This window comes from Jaculus jaculus, chromosome X, assembly GCF_020740685.1.
Source record: "Jaculus jaculus isolate mJacJac1 chromosome X, mJacJac1.mat.Y.cur, whole genome shotgun sequence".
Taxonomy (NCBI): Eukaryota; Metazoa; Chordata; class Mammalia; order Rodentia; family Dipodidae; genus Jaculus; species Jaculus jaculus.
In genome coordinates, this window is record NC_059125.1 from 114,808,989 (window position 1) to 114,830,939 (window position 21,951).

General features: G+C 45.6%; 1 protein-coding gene and 1 pseudogene across 1 annotated transcript; both read left to right on the forward strand.

The window, feature by feature from the left end:
• Positions 1-1,898: 1,898 nt before the first annotated feature.
• Sowahd (sosondowah ankyrin repeat domain family member D) lies at positions 1,899-3,359 on the forward strand. The gene has a single exon (XM_004672614.2). It carries the CDS (start codon positions 2,010-2,012, stop codon positions 3,000-3,002), a length of 993 nt encoding a protein of 330 aa, XP_004672671.1. The 5' UTR covers positions 1,899-2,009; the 3' UTR covers positions 3,003-3,359.
• A 303-nt stretch (positions 3,360-3,662) lies between these two features.
• On the forward strand, positions 3,663-21,232 carry LOC123456566 (annotated as a pseudogene).
• The last annotated feature ends 719 nt before the right edge of the window (positions 21,233-21,951 follow it).

Sequence of the window (21,951 nt, forward strand, 5' to 3'; positions counted from 1 at the left end):
TGAGTGCTGGGATTAAAGGTGTGAGCCACTGATAGGATTAAGCGTATTTAACATATATAAAGCATCCAACTGCAGTGTCTGACACATAATAAATGTTCCAAAATGGATCAAAATGCATACAGTCATGAAAGAGCACTCAAGGGGTTTAGAGCTGAGGACCAAGAAGGAAAGGCCTCTAACATCTTCCATGGCTCAGGCCTCTGTGGGCTTCAGTGGAGTGTACTGGCTTGGCCTCCTATCATCCCCACACCCTCTACTCTAGGCTTCTGAAGCAGCCTCCTTGCTTCCTGCCTCTACCTGTCCCAGAATCATCTTCCAAACACAGCCTTAATCTTGGTGGTTTCTCTCAAGAGTCCTCTATGGCTCCCAGTTGCTTACGGAATGAACTCCTTAACAGAGAGGAAGCAAGAGCTAACGTCTCAGTAGTCTAGGGGTGTATACCTGCCTGTAATCCCAGCGTTTGGGAGTTTGAGAAGTGCAGGTAACAGGATCAAGAGTGCGGGGCCAGCCTGGGTTACAAGAGACCTTGTGTCAAAAAGAAAAAAAATAGCAGGGCGTGGTGGCGCACACCTTTAATCCCAGCACTTGGGAGGCAGAGGTAGGAGGATCACAGTGAGTTCGAGGCCACCCTGAGACTACATAGTGAATTCTAGGTCAGACTGGGCTAGAATGAGACCCTTCCTCGAAAAACCAAAAAAAAAAAAAAAAAAAAAAGGAAGGAAGGAAGGAAGGAAGGAAGGAAGGAAGGAAGGAAGGAAAAACCTTATCATCTCTGGGTGGGAAGGGAAGAACAAAGAGACTCATGTTGGGAATCAAAAGATAAAATATCTTCTTTTGGGCTGGAGAGATGGCTTGATGGTTAAGGCGCTTAATAGCAAAAGCCAAAGGACCCAGGTTCGATTCCCCAGTACCCACGTAAAGCCGGATGCAAAGTTGCGTATGTGTCTGCAGTTTGTTTGCAGCGGCTAGAGGCCCTGACATGCACATTCTCTATATGTCTCTTTATCTCTCTCTCTCTCTCTCTCTCAAATAAATAAATATATATTTTTTTCCCAAAAAAATCTTCTTTTTTAAAAAAGCCCAGAAGCTCGGAATATGCAGATATCAGTCAGCACCCTAAAGGATGAATCTCCTCTAAAAGCACAGTGCGTTCCGGAGGTGCTGGCTCGGCTGCACCTGTAGCTGAATATATAGTTTTTCCAAGCCAATCGCGGGGAGTTAGGAGAGAAAGCAGCGAGCCCCGGCACTGCGCGGCGACCGGGCGCACGGGAATATCCCTTTTACCTCCACCTCGGTCTTGAGTTTCCCCGCAGGAGTCCCCGCGCTGCGTAGAGGGTCAAGGTCACACAAATGGCTGGGCAGAGGAGCCAGAGTCACACTAGGCGGCCAGACTGCGTCCCCGAAAGCTAGAACGAAGGCGACTCAGGGACAAAGTGCAAGAAGATTCCTGAAGAGATAAGCGAGCCAGGCTAAAGAAGGGGGTGGGGAAGAGAATGCCCAGGAACTCAAAGATCCCGCTGGGGCTGGGAGCCGAGCTTAGCGCCCCGGCAGGGGGGCGTCCTGGGGCCTCAGCACCCCCACAGCTACTGGGATGCTCAGAATGGGGCCCACCAGGGCAGCACTCTCCTAGCCCGCGTCCTCCCTCAGCGGCCCGCGAAGTGCGGGAGGCCGGGTTTCCCAGCTCACCTGGCCGCTTGGGGTGGAGCCACTGGAGACCCAAGGTCGCTGCGCACGCGGTGGTACCTGGAGCTCGGAACTGGGCTTGTCTAGGGAGGCTCGACGGAGCCGCCCACCCCTCCACGTGGGGGCCCTCCCCCGGCTTGCTCCCTCCCACCCGCTATCCTCCTCCTCCTCCTCCGCCTTCCCTCCTTCGATCCCTCCCTCAGAGCCCAGTTGCTCAAGCCTCTTCCTTCCCCACGACCAGTGCCAGTTCCTCTCCCAGACGGGCCCTGGAAGAGCCACGAACGCTCGACTTTGGAGCCTCCCGGGCGGCAGCGGTGAGAAGGACCATGGCTCAGCCCCGAAAGACTGCGAACCCAACGCCCAGGGCTTCCCTCCAGCCGGCCGAACTGAACACGCGAGGTGCCTGCCTGCCCCGCCCCTGCAGCACGGACTCCGCCAGCCTGGGCAGCTACCCGGGCCAAGCCGCCGCTACCGCCACCGGCCCCGCCATCTCCCGGGATCCCCACTTCCACAGCTTACAGACGCTCTCAGACGCAGGCTGGGGGCGTGCGGAAGCGCCGCGGGAGCTGCTGGGGACTGCTGCCTCCCGCCGGCGGGTGGAGGAGCGCCCCGACGTGCCGTCCCCTCGCTGGTCGAGTGGTCGGCTGGCGGAGGAGCGCTCCGGGGTGCCGTCCTCCCGCCGGTCCGGCGGCAGCAGACTGTGCCTGGAGCCGAGGGAGCACGCGTGGATTCTGGCCTCAGCCCAAGGCCGTTTTGAGGTGCTAGAGAAGCTGCTGGAGGAAGATCCCGGGTTGCTGATGATGGTTGACCCAATCACGGGCTACAGCTTGCTGCACTGGCTGGCCAAGCACGGGCGCCACGAGGAGCTCATTAAGGTACATGATTTGGCCCAGAAGTACGGATTGGCTTTAGACGTGAACATCTCCGGCAGCGGTGGCTTCACGCCGCTCCACCTGGCGGCTCGGCAGGGACACGAGATGGTCATCAAGGTGCTGGTGGGCGCCCTAGGAGCGGACACTTCACGTCGCGATTACAGTGGCCGCCGGGCTTGTTACTACTTGCAACCCAATACTTCCCACAGCCTGCGAGAGCTGACAGGCGCGGAGGATCCCCAGGTGACAAAAGAAAGCGAGTGCGACAGCAGCAGTGGTATCACTGGGTGGTCGCTGAGACGCACCCCAAGCACTTTACGCGCTAAGTCCATGGGGACACACCCCAAGGAGGCGGCTGTGCAGGCAAAAGGGAACACCTCGAGCAGAAAAGGGGTGCGAGGAAACAGCTTTTTACGCCAACTGTTCCCCTTCTTCCAGAACCGTTAAAGGTGACTGAAGGCTCAAAGGTTCCACGATATTGTGTAGAGAGGTCTCACCCCTGGGTTGTTTCCTGGTTCTTCCCAAGGAGACGCGCCTCTTATGCACCTTGGCTTTGGAAGAGCAGAGCGCATCTGGACTCCACTGTGGTACTTGTCCCTATTGTCCTGTCAGAGGGGTCTACAGAGGCAGAGAGAGAAATCAGGCTGAACTGGCGCCAAGTCCTAAAGCCACAGGACTAAGGCATAAGGAGGAGAGAGAATGGTTCTCCTTGGAAGTTGGAAAGTCAACCTTCCAGGAGTCAATTTCTGGATAGGCTGAAGCACTGGTTTATTAGAGAACATTATTACAAGGATAAGTTTTGACTGTACACTACTGATGCAGAGCAAGCCTCTCCTAACTGCCTCTCTGCCTGTTGTTAACAAATGTCCCTGTGCTGGTAGTTACTGGTAACCTCCTCCTGAGACTAGCCAGGCCCTACCTGTACCTGGTCTAATATGTCGCCAATGAATCTTGAGTGTATTAAAGTGGATTTTTTTTTTCTTTTCACAGAACAACAGTATCTTTTAGTGCCTTTTTTATTAACCTTGGGGTGGGAGGTTGGGGTGGGTTACAAGTGTTTGCAGGGAAGAGACCACCAATTCATCCATGGCTGCAAGCTAGGGATGCATGGCGGACTCTGCTGAAGCTGTGAAGCCAGGGGGCTACTTGTACTTAGCTGTGAGTAGGGATGCAGCTCCTCTGTCTCCTGAGCCCTGGCATCCAGGTCTGGCTTCATTTTCCAGTCTCACTCTAGAGATTTTGTCATGAAGGGAGCAGGGGGTGGGGATGCAAAGAAAAAGTCACCAAATTTACATTTCTGATATTTCATGGTGAATCATGCAATTAATTGACTTGACATATCCTCCAACTGAATATACCAACTGACCCTTTTTACCAAGACAGGATTTTCCTTATTCTTTTTTTTTTTTTTGAGACAAGGTCTCACTTTGTAGCTGGGACTGGAACTTTCGGTGACCTGCCTCTGCCACCAGAGTGCTGGAATTATAAGCATCCTCCACCATACCCAGCTTTATCTACATTTTTTTTTTGTCTTTTTGCTTTTTCAAGTCTCACTTTAGCTCAGGCTAGCCTGGAATTCTCTATGTAGTCTCAGGGTGGCCTCGAACTCATGGTGATCCTCCTACCTCTGCCTCCCGAGTGCTGGGGTTCAAGGCGTGCACTATCATGTCTGCTTCTTCATCTACATTTTTAAAGTTAAGTGTAATATACAAGTTGTAGTTTGGAAAATTGCTCCATTCAGAAATACCTGAATTAAATTAAATTAAATTAAATTAAATTAAAGCTGACAGGAGGGACAAGCAGTTGGTGACTAGAGATCCATGCTGCTTTTAAATATGTTTACATATTTAGAATCCTGGAGGCTTGTGTGGCCCCTAGCAAAGGATTCATATGTTTTCTGGTCCTTGCAGCCCATTTCTGGTGAAAATCTGAGTCATAGAACAGCCCAGAACACCACCCTGAACCCATGCATCCAGGTCTCTGCCTCTGCCTGATGGTCTTATTTGCTCCCTGTGTGCTGAAAACTTTCCTACCTCCCTTCAATAATCCATTACTTTCTTCTCATTCGTGAATGATCCAAACCTTTCCTATTGCTATTTCAGTATGGCATGGTGTCTCTTAAGAACTACACCTTAAACATATTGACACAGTGTAATCTGGCTTTTCCTTTTGCTTCTAAATAATCTTTTCTTTGATGGTTAAAGGGGGGAAATGAGGTGGGTGGGTTCCTAGCACTTGGCACTTAGCTCCTTCACCTCTGTGCTCATTTTGTAAATGCAAACTGGTTAACTGATAAAGAACTATGGTTTCTGCTCCACACCTCTCCTTTGCCAGCTGCTATGGTAGGTTGGGCTTCATGAAGGCCAACTGGCATGGCCTTGCTGCCTCTTTGCTGAGTCTACAGGATCCTGGCTTGGAAGGAAAGACTGGTGTGTGCTGAGCATTCAAAAAACATTTGTACCAGTGGTTCCCCTCCTTATAGGAAAAGTATGAAGCTAAGTATTGAAACTATTAGTAGATTTGAGGACCTGAGGCAGGTATCCATCCTGCTTTATTCCTTTTATTTATTTATTTATTTATTGGTTTTTCGAGGTAGGGTCTCACTCTAGCCCAGGCTGACCTGGAATTCACTATGGAGTCTCAGGGTGGCCTCGAACTCACGGCAATCCTCCTGCCTCTGCCTCCTGAGTGCTGGGATTAAAGGCATGCACCACCTCACCCGGCTTTTTCCCCCCATTTTTTAAAATGGTGTCAGCTGGAGGATTTGAAAGCTGCTTTCTGTAGGTTTTTTTTTTTTTTTTCCCCTATAGTCAGCTATTCTTCCCCACAGACATTTTTGCTCACTATGTGATACAGTGTAGCTTACCTCCTCCATGTAAAATTGAGGTTTGGCTACAGGGGTCAAACTTCGTGCTGAAAATGCTCCATGCCTAACATCAAGCCATTGGCATTTCTGGCATGCTTTCTGAGGCAAAACTGATATGCTCACCTCAAGACAAAGAATGAGTAAATTTCTCAAGAAACTGCTCTCCAAAGGAGCAGAATTAGGCAATGATGCAAAGTTGAGTCTAGTGCTGGACACACGCAGGTAAAGGAGACAGAAGCAGGGTTGGAAGAGATCTGAAAGAGGGTTGGGGGAAGGATGTGGAGGGAACACTGGGGGAGAACCTGACCCAGAAGCCAGAGGCAGGAAAGGTTTTTTTGGGAGGAAAGCCAAGAAGTGGAGGGGGGTGAAAGGAGCTGGCCAGGGGTTGTTGCAAGTGCCAGGAACTGCCAGTCAACCCAAGTAGCAAGAAGGTGGGAGCCAGGGCATAGTTAATAGCAAGGCTGGAATGGCATAGCAGATGTGAGTCCAGATATAAGGGTTTCAAGAGCCATGTTAAGAGAACAGCGATTTTAGTCAAAAGGTACTTGGGTGCTGGAGAGATGGCCTAGCGGTTAAGGCACTTGCCTGCAAAGCCTAACCATCCAGGTTTGATTCCCCAGTACCCACATAAACCCAGGTGCAGAAGGTGGTATATGCATCTGGAGCTTCTTTGCAATAGCTAGAGGCTCCAGTGCACCCATTGTCTCTCTCTCTCTCAATCTCTCTGCAAATAAATAAAAAATAACCTTTCAAATGAGTTCACACTGGGACTGAGGACATAGCTCAGATAGCAGAGTGCATACCTAGCATGCCTGAAGGCCTGGGTTCCATCTCCAGCACCACATACATTTATATAGTGTATTTTTTTTTATTTTTTTAGGGTAGAGTGTCTCTCTAGCCCAGGCTGTGTGTGATGGTATATGTTTCTAATCCCAATATTCAGGATGAAAGCAGGAGGATCAAAAGTTCAAGGTCATCTTCAGTTACATGGACAGTTGAGGCCAGTCTAGGATACATGAGACTTTGTCTCAAACAAACCAACCAGGAGAGGGAGGCAGAGGTAAGGCCACCCTGAGACTACCTAGTGAATTCCAGGTCAGCCTAGACTAGTGTAAAACCCTACCTCAAAGAAAGAAAGAAAAAAAAAAAACACCAAAAAGAAAGAAAAAGAATCCAGGGGGAGGAAGGGGAAGGTCTCACAAAGCCCCGCTGCTCTCTGAAATTTGAGGAGCTACTGGCAGTTAATGGTTGCTGGAGGAGGGGGAGATTATGATCTTCAGTGGTGTGTCCACTGGTAAATTGCTCATGCTCTAGTAAATAACCCTAGGCAGTTGCTGCTGCCCTTCCTCTTTTCTCCTCCTCCAACAGAGTCCCAGGTACCACACAGGCGCCTCCAACTCACTAATCTTCCAATCTCCATATCCTGAGTGTTCACTATTGTCCTGTCTCCCCATCCTAGGGGCTGGGATTTTAACTGTAAGCTTCCACATCAGGTTTACACCGTGGTAGGTCTGGTATAGGGCTTCATACATGCTAGGCCAGTGCTCTACATCTGAGCTACATCCTCAGCCCCCTGACATCTACTTAGAGTCCTAATCACAGTGGATAAGTTATTCATGCAGTTAGTGATTACGATACTCTCTCAAGAGAGGAATCCCTAGATCCTGATACATTGGAAGTGCTCAGTAAATAGGTGCTGATAGGCAATGGAATCTTACATCTGACATGAAAACAAAATATGCAAAAAGGAAAATAGACAAATTCAATTTAATCAAAATTTAAAACTTTGCCAGACATGGTGGCACAGGCCTTTAATTCCAGCACTCGAAAGGCAGAGGTAGCAGGCTTGCCATGAGTTTGAGGCCACCCTGAGACTACATAGTGAATTCAAGGTTAGCCTGGGCTAGACTGAGACCCTACCTCAAAAAAAAAAAAAAAAATGGGCGTGGTGGTGCACACCTTTAATCCCAGCACTTGGGAGGCAGAGGTAGGAGGATCATTGTGAGTTTGAGGCCACCCTGAGGCTACTCAGTGAATTCCAGGTCAGCCTGAGCTAGAGTAAGACTGTACCTCGAAAAACAAAACAACAAAAGCCAGCGTGGTGGTGTACACCTTTTTTTTTTTCAATGCTATAAACATTATTTTTTTTTAAGAAAGTAGCAAGAGGAAAATAATCTAGATCATTTATATATATATGTATATATATATATACTTTAATAAAATCTTTACATAATCTTCATGCATAAAGACCCAAGGGTGGCCATACTGTCTGTGCAGCCCTAACACGAGCTATCTCAGGCCAGCACCTGGGACTCCCCATAGCTGGCAGCAGTGTAGTGAAGGCCCTCCGACCTTACCCTGAAGCTCAGCTCCCGGCCTGCCTTGGTGATGGTTTTACCTTCTTCCAGGAAGGTGGATAAAAATAGTGTACACCTTTAATCCTAGCACTCAAGAGGCTGAGGTAGGAGGCTTCCCATGAGTTCGAGGCCACCCTGAGACTACAGAGTGAATACCAGTTCAGCCTGGCCTAGAGCAAGACCCTACCTCAAAAAAAAAAAAAAAAAAAAAGAAAAGAAAAGGAGGGCTGGAGAGATGGCTTAGCAGTTAAGGTGTTTGTCCACAAAGCCAAAGTATCTCAGTTCGATTCCCCAGGACCCACGTAAACCAGATGCACAATCCCAGCACTTGGGAGGCAAAGGTAGGAGGATTTCCATGAGTTCAAGGCTATCCTGAGATTACATAGTGGCTTCCAGGTCAGCCTGGGCTAGAACAAGACCCTACATTGAAAAACCAACCCTCCCCAAAAAAAGTCTAGTCTGTTGGACCTCAAAAAAAGAGAGAACAACTCTCTCATATGTGGATCCTAGCTACAGATGATTGGGCTTCTGCGTGAGAAGGAAAATACTTAGTAGCAGAGGCCAGAAAGTTAAAAAGGAGACATAAAGGGAAGAGAAAGGAAGGGAGGAGGGTACTTAATAGGTTGATATTGTATATATGTAAGTACAATGATTGAGATGGGGAGGTAATATGATGGAGAATGGAATTTCAAAGGGGAAAGTGTGGGGGGAGGGAGGGAATTACCATGGGATATTTTTTTATAATCATGGAAAATGCTAATAAAAATTTAAAAAAAGAGAGAGAACAAGAAAGAGAATTGGGGTGCCAGGGCTTCTTGATGCTGCAAATGAACTTCAGAAGTATGTGCATGGGTGCTGCAGAATTGAACCTGGGCCAGCAAGCGTATCAAGCAAGCATCTTTAACCACTGAGCAACCTTGAACTTCTAATCTTCATGCCTTCACTTCCCAAGTACTGGGATTACAGGTGTGAGCCCCTAGGCCTGGGAAGATATTATAATCATGTAATCATGATATATTGTCTATATTTATGGAAGTTATCAGTAAAAAGTTAAAAACTGCAATGAGAGGGATTACCACTTAGGACCTCTCCTGTTCTGTAATAGTTTTGCCTTCTTTCCTTCTCCTAAGCTTTCAATATATTTTTGTTCTGCTCAACTTTCACCAAAACAACAACAACAACAAAAACCAACAATGAAAAACCACTATGAAAAACTACTTCACACTAGCGGGGCTATATTCAAAGTCAAGGGTAGTACAGTTTTTCCTAGCATACAAGAAGGTTCCATCCCAAGTATCACATAAACTGCTTGGTAATTCACACCTGTAATTCCAGCCCTGGAGATGTGGAGACAGAAGGATCAGAAGTTCAAGGTCATCCTTTGCTGCAAACTTATTAGTTTGAGACTTTGTCACAAAAAGTCAGATAATTAGCACTTGGGAGGCTGAGGCAGGAAGATCACAAGGAGTTAAAACCAGATTGGGTTATCTATTGAGTTCCAGGCCAGCCCGGTCTACAAAATGAAGTCCTGTCTCAAGAACAACACACACACACACACACACACACACACACACACACACACACACACACAGAAAAATAAGCAAACTAGCATGGTGGTGCATGTCTTTAATCCCATCGCCTGGGACACAGACATAGGAAGATCACTGTGAGTTCAAGGCCAGTCTAATAAATTCCAGGTCAGCCTGGGTTAGAGTCTGACCCTATCTTGAAAAAAAAGAACAAGATAAAAACAAATCAGACAGAGTCAAAGGAAGGGTAGGACTGCTTACAATGCACTCTTCCAGACACAAAATGGGCTGGATATCCATGACCTCACAGTGCCTGGCACTACCTACACAAGACCATCATAACAGGAGGAAAAGATGACGACATCAAAATAAGAGAGAGCCTGGTAGAGAGGGGGAGGGGTATGACGGAGAGTGGAGTTATGAAAGGGAAAGTGGGGTGAGTATCATGGTTTATTATTTATAATTATGGAAGTTGTCAATAATAATAAAAAAATAGTCTGGCATGGTGGCGCACGCCTTTAATCACAGCACTGAGGAGGCAGAGGTAAGAGGATCACCGTGGGCTGGAGAGATGGCTTAGTGGTTAAGTGATTGCCTGTGAAGCCTAAAAACCCTGGTTCGAGGCTCGATTCCCCAGGACCCACGTTAGCCAGATGCACAAGGGGGCACATGCATCTGGAGTTTTTATGCAGCGGCTAGAGGCCACTGGTATGCCCATTCTCTCTCTCTCTGCCTCTTTCTCTCTCTGTTGCTCTCAGATAAATAAATAAAAATGAAAAAATTTAAAAAAAAAGTGTATCACCGTGAATTCGAGGCCACCCTGAGACTCCAAAGTGAATTTCAATTTCAGATCAGTCTGAGCTTCGGCGAGACCCTACCTCGAAAAAAAACAAACAAAAAAAAAATTAAAGTCAGACAATATCAAGTACTGAAAAAGATGTGGATAAATTTGAAAACTATATTATTTCCAGTTGGAATGAAAAAGGACACAACCACTGTAGCAAACATTCTGACATTTTCTTGAAAAAATGATGCAGCTACCATATGCCTCAGCAATTCTATTCCTAGGTATCTCCTCAAAAGAAGTGAACACAAGCCAGGCATGGTGGCGCACGCCTTTAATCCCAGCACTCGGGAGGCAGAGGTAGGAAGATCACCATGAGTTTGAGGCCAGCCTGAGACTACAGAGTGAATTCCAAGTCAACTGGGGCTAGAGTGAGACCCTACCTCAAAAAACAAACAAACAAACAAAAAAATGAACTGAACACATACTGTTACTGATTTTCTGGGCCAGAGTTGGTGGTAAAGATGGATGAACAAGGGTAAAAGAGGGGCAAGCAAGCAGAATTTTACTGACAAAAAGTTGGAAAAGCCCCAAAGTGTCAGGGCAAACATAGTTGTTTAAGCAAGCACCTAAAGAAAAGAAAGGAGGTAGGGGAGGACATCACAAGCAGGCAGACTCACTAGTGATGCTCTGAGAGCAACTGCAATGAGGGAGGGGGTGGTGGTTTGATTCAGGTGTCCCCCATAAACTTCCGTGTGCTGAATGCTAGGTTCCCAGCGGATGGAGATTTGGGAATTAATGCTTCCTGGAGGCAGTGTATTGTCGGGGACGGGTTTATGGGTGTTATAGCCAGCTTGCCCTTACCAGTGTTTAGCACACTCTCCTGTTGCTGTTGTCCACCTTACGTTGGCCAAGAGGTGATTTCCCCCTGCTATCATGGAGCTTCCCCTGGAGTCTATAAGCCAAAATAAACCCTTTTGCCAAAAGTTGCTCTTGGTCAGGTGATTTCTGCCAGCAATATGAGCCTGACTGCAACAAAGGGGTTTTGTGGGCTTAATGCATTATTTCAAGTATTGGGGTTAACTTTGCATTGCTGGAACGAAACACCAACCAAATGCAGCTGATGGGAGGAAAGGCTTCATTTTGGTTTACAGTCTCAAGAGCAGGCTTCACGGGCTGGAGAGATGGCTTAGCGGTTAAGCGCTCGCCTATGAAGCCTATGGACCCCGGTTCGAGGCTCGGTTCCCCAGATCCCACGTTAGCCAGATGCACAAGGGGGCGCACGCGTCTGGAGTTCGTTTGCAGAGGCTGGAAGCCCTGGCGTGCCCATTCTCTCTCTCTTCTTCTCTATCTGTCTTTCTCTCTGTGTCTGTTGCTCTCAAATAAATAAATAAATAAATGAACAAAAAAATTAAAAAAAAAAAAGAGCAGGCTTCATGATGGTAGGGCAAGGCATTAACGAGCAGAGGATGGACATCATGTCTTCCACAGCAGGTGGAAAACAGCAGCAGGAGTGTGAGCTGATCTCTGGCAAGGGAAAGACGGCTATTACACCCCAAAACCTGCCTCCAGAAACACACCTTCTCCAGCAAGGCTCCACCTTCCAAATGACCACCAGCTGGGCATCAAGTATTCAGAACACATGAGTTTAAGGGTACATCTGATTCAAAGCACCACAGTAGGTAAATATCCTTTCCACTTGTTAGCATATCTATAGGTGAGAGGAGGTCTCTTGGCCCTGTGAGAGGTTAAATTGGATTAACTTTTTTTTTTTTTTCTGAGAGCAACAGACAGAAAAAGTCAGATAGAGAGAATGGGTGTGCCAGGCCACCAGCCACTGCAAACGAACTCCAGATGCATGTGCCACCCTGTGCATCTGGCTTACATGGGTCCTGAGGGAATATAAGCCTTGAACCAGGGGCCTTAGGCTTCACAGGCAAGCATGTAACCGCTAAGCTGTCTCTCCAGCCCTCTTTTTTTTTTTTAATTTTTTAAATTTATTTGAGAGAGAAAATGGGCACCCCAGGGCTTCTCACCACTGCAAATGAACTCCACATGCTTGTTTTACTTTATGCATCTGCTTTATGTGGGTACTAGGGAATGAAACCTGGCCTGCCAGACTTTTCAAGCAATGCCTGTAACCACTGAGCAATCTATCCAGCCCTGGATTAACTCTTAAGGGACGGGATCCTAATGTCTTGTTTGGGGTAGCTTGGAATGTCCCATATCCCTACCAGAGCCAGAAGTTAAACTCAGATTACCTCTCCTTCAACAAATGCCCTGATGCTATCATTTTCCTCCCTTTCATATGGTATTTTAAATCCCATGGAGGGGTAATTGTGACGTTTTCCTTTCCAATGTTACCAGAGAAACAGGATATGGGATCTGTCCTTGATTACCTCCAAGCCTGCTTAACTACAAGAGTATATACAAGCTTGGTGGTATACACTTACAATCCCATCACTTGAAGATAGAAGCAGAAAGATAAGGAGTTGAAGTTTATCCTCAGCTACATAGTGAGTCTAAGGTCAGCCTGGACTGCTTAAGATTGTCTCCCTCAACCCAAAAAAAGAAAAAAAAATGTATCTGGAGTCCATTTGCAATAGCTGGAGGCCCTGGCACACTCATTCTCTCTGCCTGTCTTCTCTCTCTCAAAATAAATAAATAAAATGGCCCACACAAAAACTTGTATATCATAAAGTGGCCGAGGCATTCATGATCTCACAGTGGCTGACACTACCTACACAAGACCTGCATAATAGGAGGGAAAAATGATAACATCAAAATGGAAGAGAGACTACTTGGAAGGAAGAAGGGATTCAGGGGAGAGAAAAGGAAGGTTGGTGGGAGAGAATTAGGATCATGGTTTACTGTCTATATGTATGGAGGTTGCCAATAAAAAAGTTAAAAATGGGGCTGGAGGGATGACCTAGTGAAGGTGTGCCTGCAAAACCCAACGACCCTGGTTCAATTCCCAAGTATCCACAGCCAGATGCACAAAGTGGTTCATGTGTCTGGAGTTCATTTGCAACAGCTGGAGGCCCTGGTGTGCCCATTCTGTCTGTCTGTCTCTTTTCTCTATCTCTCTTTGCTTGCAAATTAAATAAAAAAATAAATTTGGAGGGGGGCTGGACAGATGGCTTATGGGTTAAGGCACTCACTTGTGAAGCCTAAGGACTCAGGTTCGATTCTCCAGGACCCACATAAGCCAGATGCACAAGGTTGCACATGTATCTGGCGTTTGTTTGCAGTGGCTAGAGACCCTAGTGTGTCCATTGTCTCTCTCTATCTTTCTCTTACTCTTTTTCTCTCTCTCTCTCTGTCTCTCCCTCTCTCAAATAAATAAATATTTAAAAAATAGTTTTAAAAGCTGGGCATGGTGGCACATACCTTTAATCCCAGCACTTGAGAGGCAGAGGTAGGCAGACCACCATGAATTCAAGGCCAGCCTGAGACTACATAGTGAATTGTAGGCCAGCCTGGGCTAGAGTGAGACCCTACCTCAAAACAAACCCCAAAATATATACATATATTAAACATTTTTTAAGTTAAATAAGAGCTGGAGAGATGGCTTAGCAGTTAAGACACTTGCCTGTGAAGCCCAAGAACCTAGGTTTGACTCCCCAGACCCACATAGGCCAGATGCACATGGTGGCACATGCATCTGGAGTTTTTTTGCAGTGGCTAGAGGCCCTGGTGCACCCATTCTCTCTCTCTCTCTCTCTCTCTCTCTTCCTCTGTCTCTCTGTCTCAAATAAATAAATAAATATTTAAAAAACAAAGGTCAGGCATGGTGGCACACGCCTTTAATTCCAGCACTGAGGAGGCAGAGGCAGGAGGATACAGAGACCTTCACTGGAAGTGCTAATTTCCCTTTCTATGCCAGGAAAGGTTATATATTACATTTGAATGATATATTCATGGTTGATTTTACTATCTTCAAATAAACTGTACTTTGGCATTGACTATTGTTGCCTTTGATGTTTCCTGATTTATAGCGCCTTTGTCTTTTTCTTCTGTCATTATTGGAGGCAGGGTCTGGCTGGCCCCAGGCTTAGACCCCATTACAGATCAAAAATCTCAACCTCCCACTTGGCAGGATTAAGGATGTGGGACAATACACAGCCTTAGGGACTTTGGCCTTATTAGATCATCTGTTTATTTTAATCTCCACACTTGTATAAATACTCTGTGCTGGTTTTGATTGTATGTGTGTATTGCCCAGTTGAATTTTAGAATTTGTCAGTAATTTGCTCCACTCAGTCTACTACATTACTTGAATAGCAGGAACACGTAGGGGCATTCTGCTGTTTCCTCTTGGAGTATAAGAGCTACAGCTGCCACCCAAAACTCCTGCATTGAAGATATATAAAGTTGGATTTACATAGCTAAGAATACTGCAGATAATCAGAAAACCCAAGCATGAAATTAACTCAAGGTAGTTGGCGGGTGGCGGAGTCCATGCCCGTGGCCATGTCGGCGGGGAGCGCGACCCATCCAGCAGCCGGCGGCTTCAGGCTCCTGGTAAAGGCCTTACTAGCAATAAAAGCAAGGACGAACCCAGCTATAGCACTCCTAGGCATATATCCTAAGGACTCATCTCATTTCCTTAGAAGTACATGCTCAACCATGTTTATTGCTGCTCAATTTATAATAGCTGGGAAATGGAACCAGCCTAGATGTCCCTCAACTGATGAGTGGATAATGAAGATGTGGCACATTTATACAATGGAGTTCTACTCAGTGGTAAAGAAAAATGAAGTTATGAAATTTGCAGAAAAATGGATGGACCTGGAAAGGATTATACTGACTTAACCCAGGCCCAGAAAGCCAAGCGCCACATGTTCTCTCTCATATGTGAATCCTAGCTACAGATGACTGGGCTTCTGCGTGAGAAGGAAAATACTTGGTAGCAGAGGCCAGTAAGTTAAAAAGGAGACATAAACGGAAGAGAAAGGAAGGGAGGAGGGTACTTAATAGGTTGATATTGGGGCTGGAGAGATGGCTTAGCGGTTAAGCGCTTGCCTGTGAAACCTAAGGACCCTGGTTCGAGGCTCGGTTCCCCAGGTCCCACGTTAGCCAGATGCACAGGGGGGCGCACGCGTCTGGAGTTCGTTTGCAGAGGCTGGAGGCCCTGGCGCACCCATTCTCTCTCTCTCCCTCTATCTGTCTTTCTCTCTGTGTCTGTCTCTCTCAAATAAATAAATAAATAAAATTTAATAGGTTGATATTGTATATATGTAAGTACAATGATTGAGATGGGGAGGCAATATGATGGAGAATGGAATTTCAAAGGGGAAAGTGTGGGGGTGGGGAGGGAGGGAATTACCATGGGAAATATTTTATAATCATGGAAAATGTTAATAAAAATTAAAAAGAAAAAAAACAACTTAGATGCAAAAAAAAAAAAAAATGCAAGGACGACCTGGTGATGTGGCTAAAGTAGAAATCAACGATGTGCCTCTCACATGTGGGAACTTGCTGACGCGAGGACAGACTCAAGATGATCAGTGGACTTAGTGGGGCTGCTGTGTCTGCACGAGGGAGGTTCATGACAACCAAGGAGAAGGCTAAAGCCGGGCTAGGGGATCGTCCATTGTACCTTCACGTTCAGGGCCAGACACGGGAATTGGTGGACAGAGCTGTAAACCGAATCAAAGAAATCATCACCAATGGGGTTGTGAAGGCCGCCACAGGGACAAGCCCGACTTTTCATGGGGCGACAGTCACTGTCTACCACCAGCCAGCACCGATCACCCAGCTATCTCCTGCTGCTAGCCAGAAACCTCCATTCCAGTCAGGGATGCATTATGTTCAAGATAAATTATTTGTGGGTCTAGAACATGCTGTGCCCACTTTCAATGTTAAGGAGAAGGTGGAAGGTCCTGGCTGCTCCTATTTGCAACACATTCAAATTGAAACAGGTGCCAAAGTTTTCCTGCGGGGCAAAGGTTCCAGCTGCATGGAGCCAGCCTCAGGTCCAGAAGCTTTTGAGCCCATGTATATCTACATCAGCCATCCCAAACCAGAAGGCCTAGCAGCTGCCAAGAAGCTCTGTGAGAATCTCTTGCAAACAGTTGGTTTGTGAATCAGATCAATACTGCAGTGCCTTTGCCAGCAGCCAGTTCAACCTCCCTCTGGATTACCAAGCATAGTGCCACCAGCTGTTTCACTGGCACCTGGAGTCTTGACAGCATTACCTACTGGAGTGCCACCTGTGCCAACACAATACTCAGTAACACAAGTGTAGTCTCTGGCTAGCACTGGACAGAGTCCGATGAGTCCTTTCGTTCCTGCTGCTCCCGTCAGGACCGCCTTGCCCCAGCACCCCCCAACCCCAACCCCCCCCCCAACCCAGCCTCAAGCACAGAAGAGGCGATTCACAGAGGAGCTGCCCAAGGAATAGGAATCTGGACTACTTGGATACCAGCATGGACCCATTCATATGACTAATTTAGATACAGGCTTCTCCAGTCAGAATGAGATAGAAGGCGCGGGATCGAGGCCAGCAAGTTCCTCAAAGAGCGAGAGAGGGACAGGCAGTTGATGCCTCCACCAGCCTTTCCAGTGACCGGATTAAAAACAGAGTGATGAAAGGAATAGGTCTGGGGCCTTAACAGGAAGCCATGATTATCCAGCCAAGAAGATGAAAACTACAGAGAAGGGATTTGGCTTAGTGGCTTATGCTGCAGACTGGTCTGAAGAAGAGGAGGAACATGGAGGTCATAAAAATGCAAGTAAGCCGGCCGTGGTGGCGCACGCCTTTAATCCCAGCACTCGGGAGGCAGAGGTAGGAGGATCGCCGTGAGTTCAAAGCCACCCTGAGACTACAGAGTTAATTCCAGGTCAGCCTGGACCAGAGTGAGACCCTACCTCAAAAAACCCAAAAAAAAAAAAAATGCAAGTAGCTTCCCGCATGGCTGGCCCCATATGAAACAGTGGAACACAGCTCTGACTCTTAGCAATAATGCATGCATTTGATTTAACAAGACTCTGGGGCCTGTTCGGAGAACCATCTTGGACCTTTGCAAAAAGAGATGCAGTCTTAAAGGGATTTTAATCTTTAAAACATTCTTATTTCTGCAGTGGCATAATGTCTGTTCAAATTTACTTAGAATCACAGATTTGTCTCAAGCTTTTTAAAAAATATTTTTGGTTTATTTATTTAATTTTTTTTTGTTCATTATTTATTTATTTATTAGCGTGACAGACACAGGGAGAAAGATAGAGGGAGAGAGAGAGGATGGGCACGCCAAGGTTTCCAGCCACTGCAAACGAACTCCAGACGCGTGCGCCCCCTTGTGCATCTGGCTAACGTGGGACCTGGGGAACCGATCCTCGAACCGGGGTCCTTAGGTTTCTCAGGCAAGCGCTTAACTGCTAAGCCATCTCTCCAGTCCTGTCTCAAGCTTTTTTATGGTGAAATGTGTTTGTCCAGAGACATGTCAGGACAAGGTTATTCTCCTGTTTGCCTGGTCTAGCCTTTTCCCAACAAATACCCTCAACTTTGACATAGAGAATGTTTTGTTTGTATTTTAATACTGTTGGGTCAATTTTGATAATAACTTGTTATATACAAAGCCTTACAGTTTATTAGTGGGGAAATGATTTCAAGGTCATATTTTCCTTTCAGTACTTACAGTTCTAAGAACTCATTCCTGTTTCATTTTGGATTCTTTCTGCTTTGGAAAATGCTGTTTTACTAATTTAAAATTGTATACAACTGGAACATGAAAAGAAAAATGAAGTAATTTTTCCATTATGTCTTTTTATTGGGGTGATTGAACATTGACACCTTAGGCATATTTGTCTCAGATAGCCACTGCTGTTGTCACTGACCTCCTATGCTCCTGGCTTCAGCCACATCAAAGGAAACTGACTGAAAGGTGGTCAGAACTCGTCACAGAAGTGAAGCACAGTGACCTGTCAGAACTTTTCACAGAAGTGACATGTGGTGACTTGTTTCTCAGAGCAGGTTGTAGCTACATAGATGCCATGACACATTAGGATGGTGGACTTAATGACCGTGATGCAACCTGCCCTTTTTGGCATACAGATTTGCCAAAAGAACTTTTTTGTTTTGTTTTGTTTGAGCGACAGACACAGAGAAAGAGACAGAGAGAGAGAGAGAATGGGCGCGCTGGGGCTTTCAGCCACTGCAAACGAACTCCAGACGCATGTGCCCCCTGTGCATCTGGCTAACGTGGGACCTGGGGAACCGAGCCTCGAACCGGGGTCCTTAGGCTTCACAGGCAAGTGCTTAACTGCTAAGCCATCTCTCCAGCCCCAAAAGAACTTTTTTTTTTTTTTTTTTTTTGTATCAGATACCCATGTGTGAAAGTGAAGGAGCTAGGCCACGGCCAGGAGTGGTTTGAGAAACTGAACTGTCGTTTTTGCACATTTGAATACTTTGCAGGCTGACTTTGTACAAACTTACTCCCTGCTTTCCTATATATTGTAAATAATTAGACAATAATTTCATTATAAATCAATGTATAAATATTCAAAAAATTAACTCAAGATGCAAAAATCTCTACATTATAATACAAGAAACATAAAAAATCAAGGCAATACATCTCACCAAAAATTGTAAATCCATCAGAAATGACTTCCATTGAGACTGCTTTAGATGCAATGCCTAACAAAGATTTGTTTTTAAATGATTTTATCTATGTTCAAAGAAATAAAGGAATCAAAGAAGAAAACAAACTCCTGAAGGAATCTCAAGAAAATCAGGAAGCCAGATGTGGTGGCGCACGCCTTTAATCCCAGCACTCGGGAGGCAGGGGTAGGAGGATTGCCGTGAGTTTGAGGCCACCCTGAGATGACAGAGTTAATTCCAGGTTAGCCTGGACCAGAGTGAGACCCTACCTCTAAAAAAAAAAAAAGAAAAAAAAGAAAGAAAATCCAGGAAACCAACTTAATGAAATCAGGAGTCAATACAAGATATGAGTAAGGAACCAGAAATAATGAAAAAATACCAATCAGACATACTAGAAGTGAATTCCAGTTCAGCCTGGCTAGAGCAAGACCTTACCTCAAAAAAAAAAAAAAAAAAACAAGGGCTGGAGAGATGGCTTATCAGTTAAGGAGTTAGCCTGCAAAGCTGAAGGAGCCAGATTCAGTTCCCCAGGACCCACATAAGCCAGATGCACAAGGTGGCACATGCTGCTGGAGTTCATTTGCAGTGGCCCTGGCATGCCCATTCTCTCTCTATCTGCCTCTTTCTCTCTCTCTCTCTCTCTGCTTCTTTCTCTCTCAAATATAAGTAAAAAATAAAATATAAAAAAATTAAAAAGAACAAAGTTAGAAAAATATGTACACTGCTGGTAATGATAGCTTATGCTTGTAATCAGGAGGCTGAGGTAGGAAAATTACCATCAGTTTGAGGCCAGCCTGGGCTATGTATAGCAAGTACTAGGCCATCCAGGACAACACAGCAAGAACATTATCTCCCCCCCAAATTTGTACATGAATGCTCATAATAGCATTGTATATAATGCTCAAGGATGGAAACAATCCCAAAGTCAATGTCCATCATTGGACAATTGTATGTATCCATGTGGTGGAATATTTTTTGGTCATAACGACAAATGAAGGACTAACAAATGCTATATGAGTGAATCTGGAAAGTATCATACTAAGTGACAGAAGTTAGACATAAAACATTTATGTGGAGGGCTAGAGAGATGGCTCAGTGGTTAAGGTGCTTGCCTGCAAAGCCAAAGGACCCAGGTTTGATTCCCCAAAACCCACATAAGCCAGATGCACAAGGGAGCACACACATCTGGAGTTCATTTGCAGTGGCTGGAGGCCCTGCTATGCCCATTCTCTCTCTCTCTCTCTCAAATAGATAAAGAACAATAAAATATTTAATTAATTAAATATTCTTAAAACATGCTTAAAATATTTATGTGTAATATCCAGAATAAATAAATCAGTAGAGACAAAAAAATTAGTTGGGCATGGTGGCACACACCTTTAATCCCAGCACTCAGGAGGCAGAGGTAGGAGGATCACCGTGAGTTCGAGGCCACCCTGAGACTATATAATGAATTCCAGGTCAGCCTGGATTAGAGATAAACCCTATCTCAAAACAAAACAAAACAAAAGCCACCACGCCTGGCTCACTACCCTAGATTAAAAAAAATTATAGCTGGGTGTGGTGGAACACACCTTTAATCCCAGCAAAAATAAAATAAAACAAAAATCTAGGATAGTGAATTTCACCCATAAATCCCTCCTAAATTCCCCTGGCAGATAACATGGTTTTATTGGAAGATGCTTCCAACACCTGGCATTTCCTATTACCTGTGTGTCACCCAGTGTGCTACATGTTACAAGTAGAGGATCTTGAATCAGCCCCAGAGACAGCATTGCTCCCATTTTAATGATGAGGAAGCTGCCACTCAGAGAGGCAGGTACTCTGCCTCTCTGAGGCATTCACTAATCAAGAGTCAGGTTTATGGGGTCCTGATGATAAAACCTAGGCAAGCACTCCATCCACTGAGCTACATTCCTAGCCCATTATTTTGGGTGCATAAAGCCAGGCATGGTGAGGAATGCTTATAATGCCAGCACTTGGAAAGTGGAGGCAGGAAGATCAGAAGTTAGTCATCCTCAGCTGCATAGTAAGTTTGAGTCCAGCCTTGGTACTTGAGACCCTGTCTCAATATAAATTTTTAAAGAAAGAGAAAAGAAGGTTGAAACAAAATATACACAGAACTGATTTAACATATAGAAAACAAATAGCTTTTACTCAAGCATAGCAACATCTACCTTACATGTAAACAAAAGGTAAAGCTTATTAATGAAAAAAAAAAACAGTAACTCACATTTATTGTATTTTGTCCTATTTACTGTACCCCCTAATAAACAGAACAGAACTATGAGCATTCTTTATGCATTCTGGTTTTGGTCAATCCATTCTATATTTAATGCTTCTCTCAGCCTCCAGGATGGGAAGAGACTTGTTTCTTCCCCCAGAATTCTGTGTTCACTTCTCTTGCATCCCTCCTGACCCAGCCAAGTTGAATGTATACAGCATGGAGGAGGATCAGGCTGACAGCAGTGAGACAAGGCAGTCTTCAGAAAGCAAGAGGGAGGAAGTGCATTCACAGATTGCTGATATAGGAACTTGAGTAATAAGATCCCTTGGCATGAAAGCAAGGAGTCTTTCAGTCCTCAGAGTCACTGAAGCCTCCCTCATACTGATCACCTCAGTATGGTAAAGCATGTTCTCAGTGGGGCCTGGGGCATCACAAATGGATTAGTATGTTAGTGTTGCAGGTGACAGAGAAATTTATGATGCATCCTACAGAGCTAATAGCCTAAGGCTGGGGATATGGCTCAGTGGTCCAGTGTTCAACAACCACACACAAAAGGTTTAAAGTGTAGAAACCCTAGCAGGGCATGGTGGTGCACGCCTTTAATCCCAGCACTTGGGAGGCAGAGGTAGGAGGGTCACCGTGAGTTCGAGGCCACCCTGAGACTACATAGTGAATTCCAGGTCAGCCTGAGCAAGAGACCCTACCTCAAAAAATTAAAAAAAAAAAACTGTACAAATTTCATTTTTTATTTTTATTTTATTTTATTTTTGAGGTAGGGTCTCACTCTAGCTGAGGCTGACCTGAAACTCACTATGTAATCTCAGGGCAGCCTCGGACTCATGGCGATCCTCCTACCTCTGCCTCCTGAGTGCTGGAACTAAAGGCGTGTGCCACCACGCCCAGCTCAAATTTTAAATAAGAAAAAATATATATTTAAAAAATAGTGTAAGGCCTATGTGTTATGAACCAGTCCGTAATGATTACCGCCTTGGTTTGATTCTCCAGTACCCACATAAAGCCAGGTATAACAC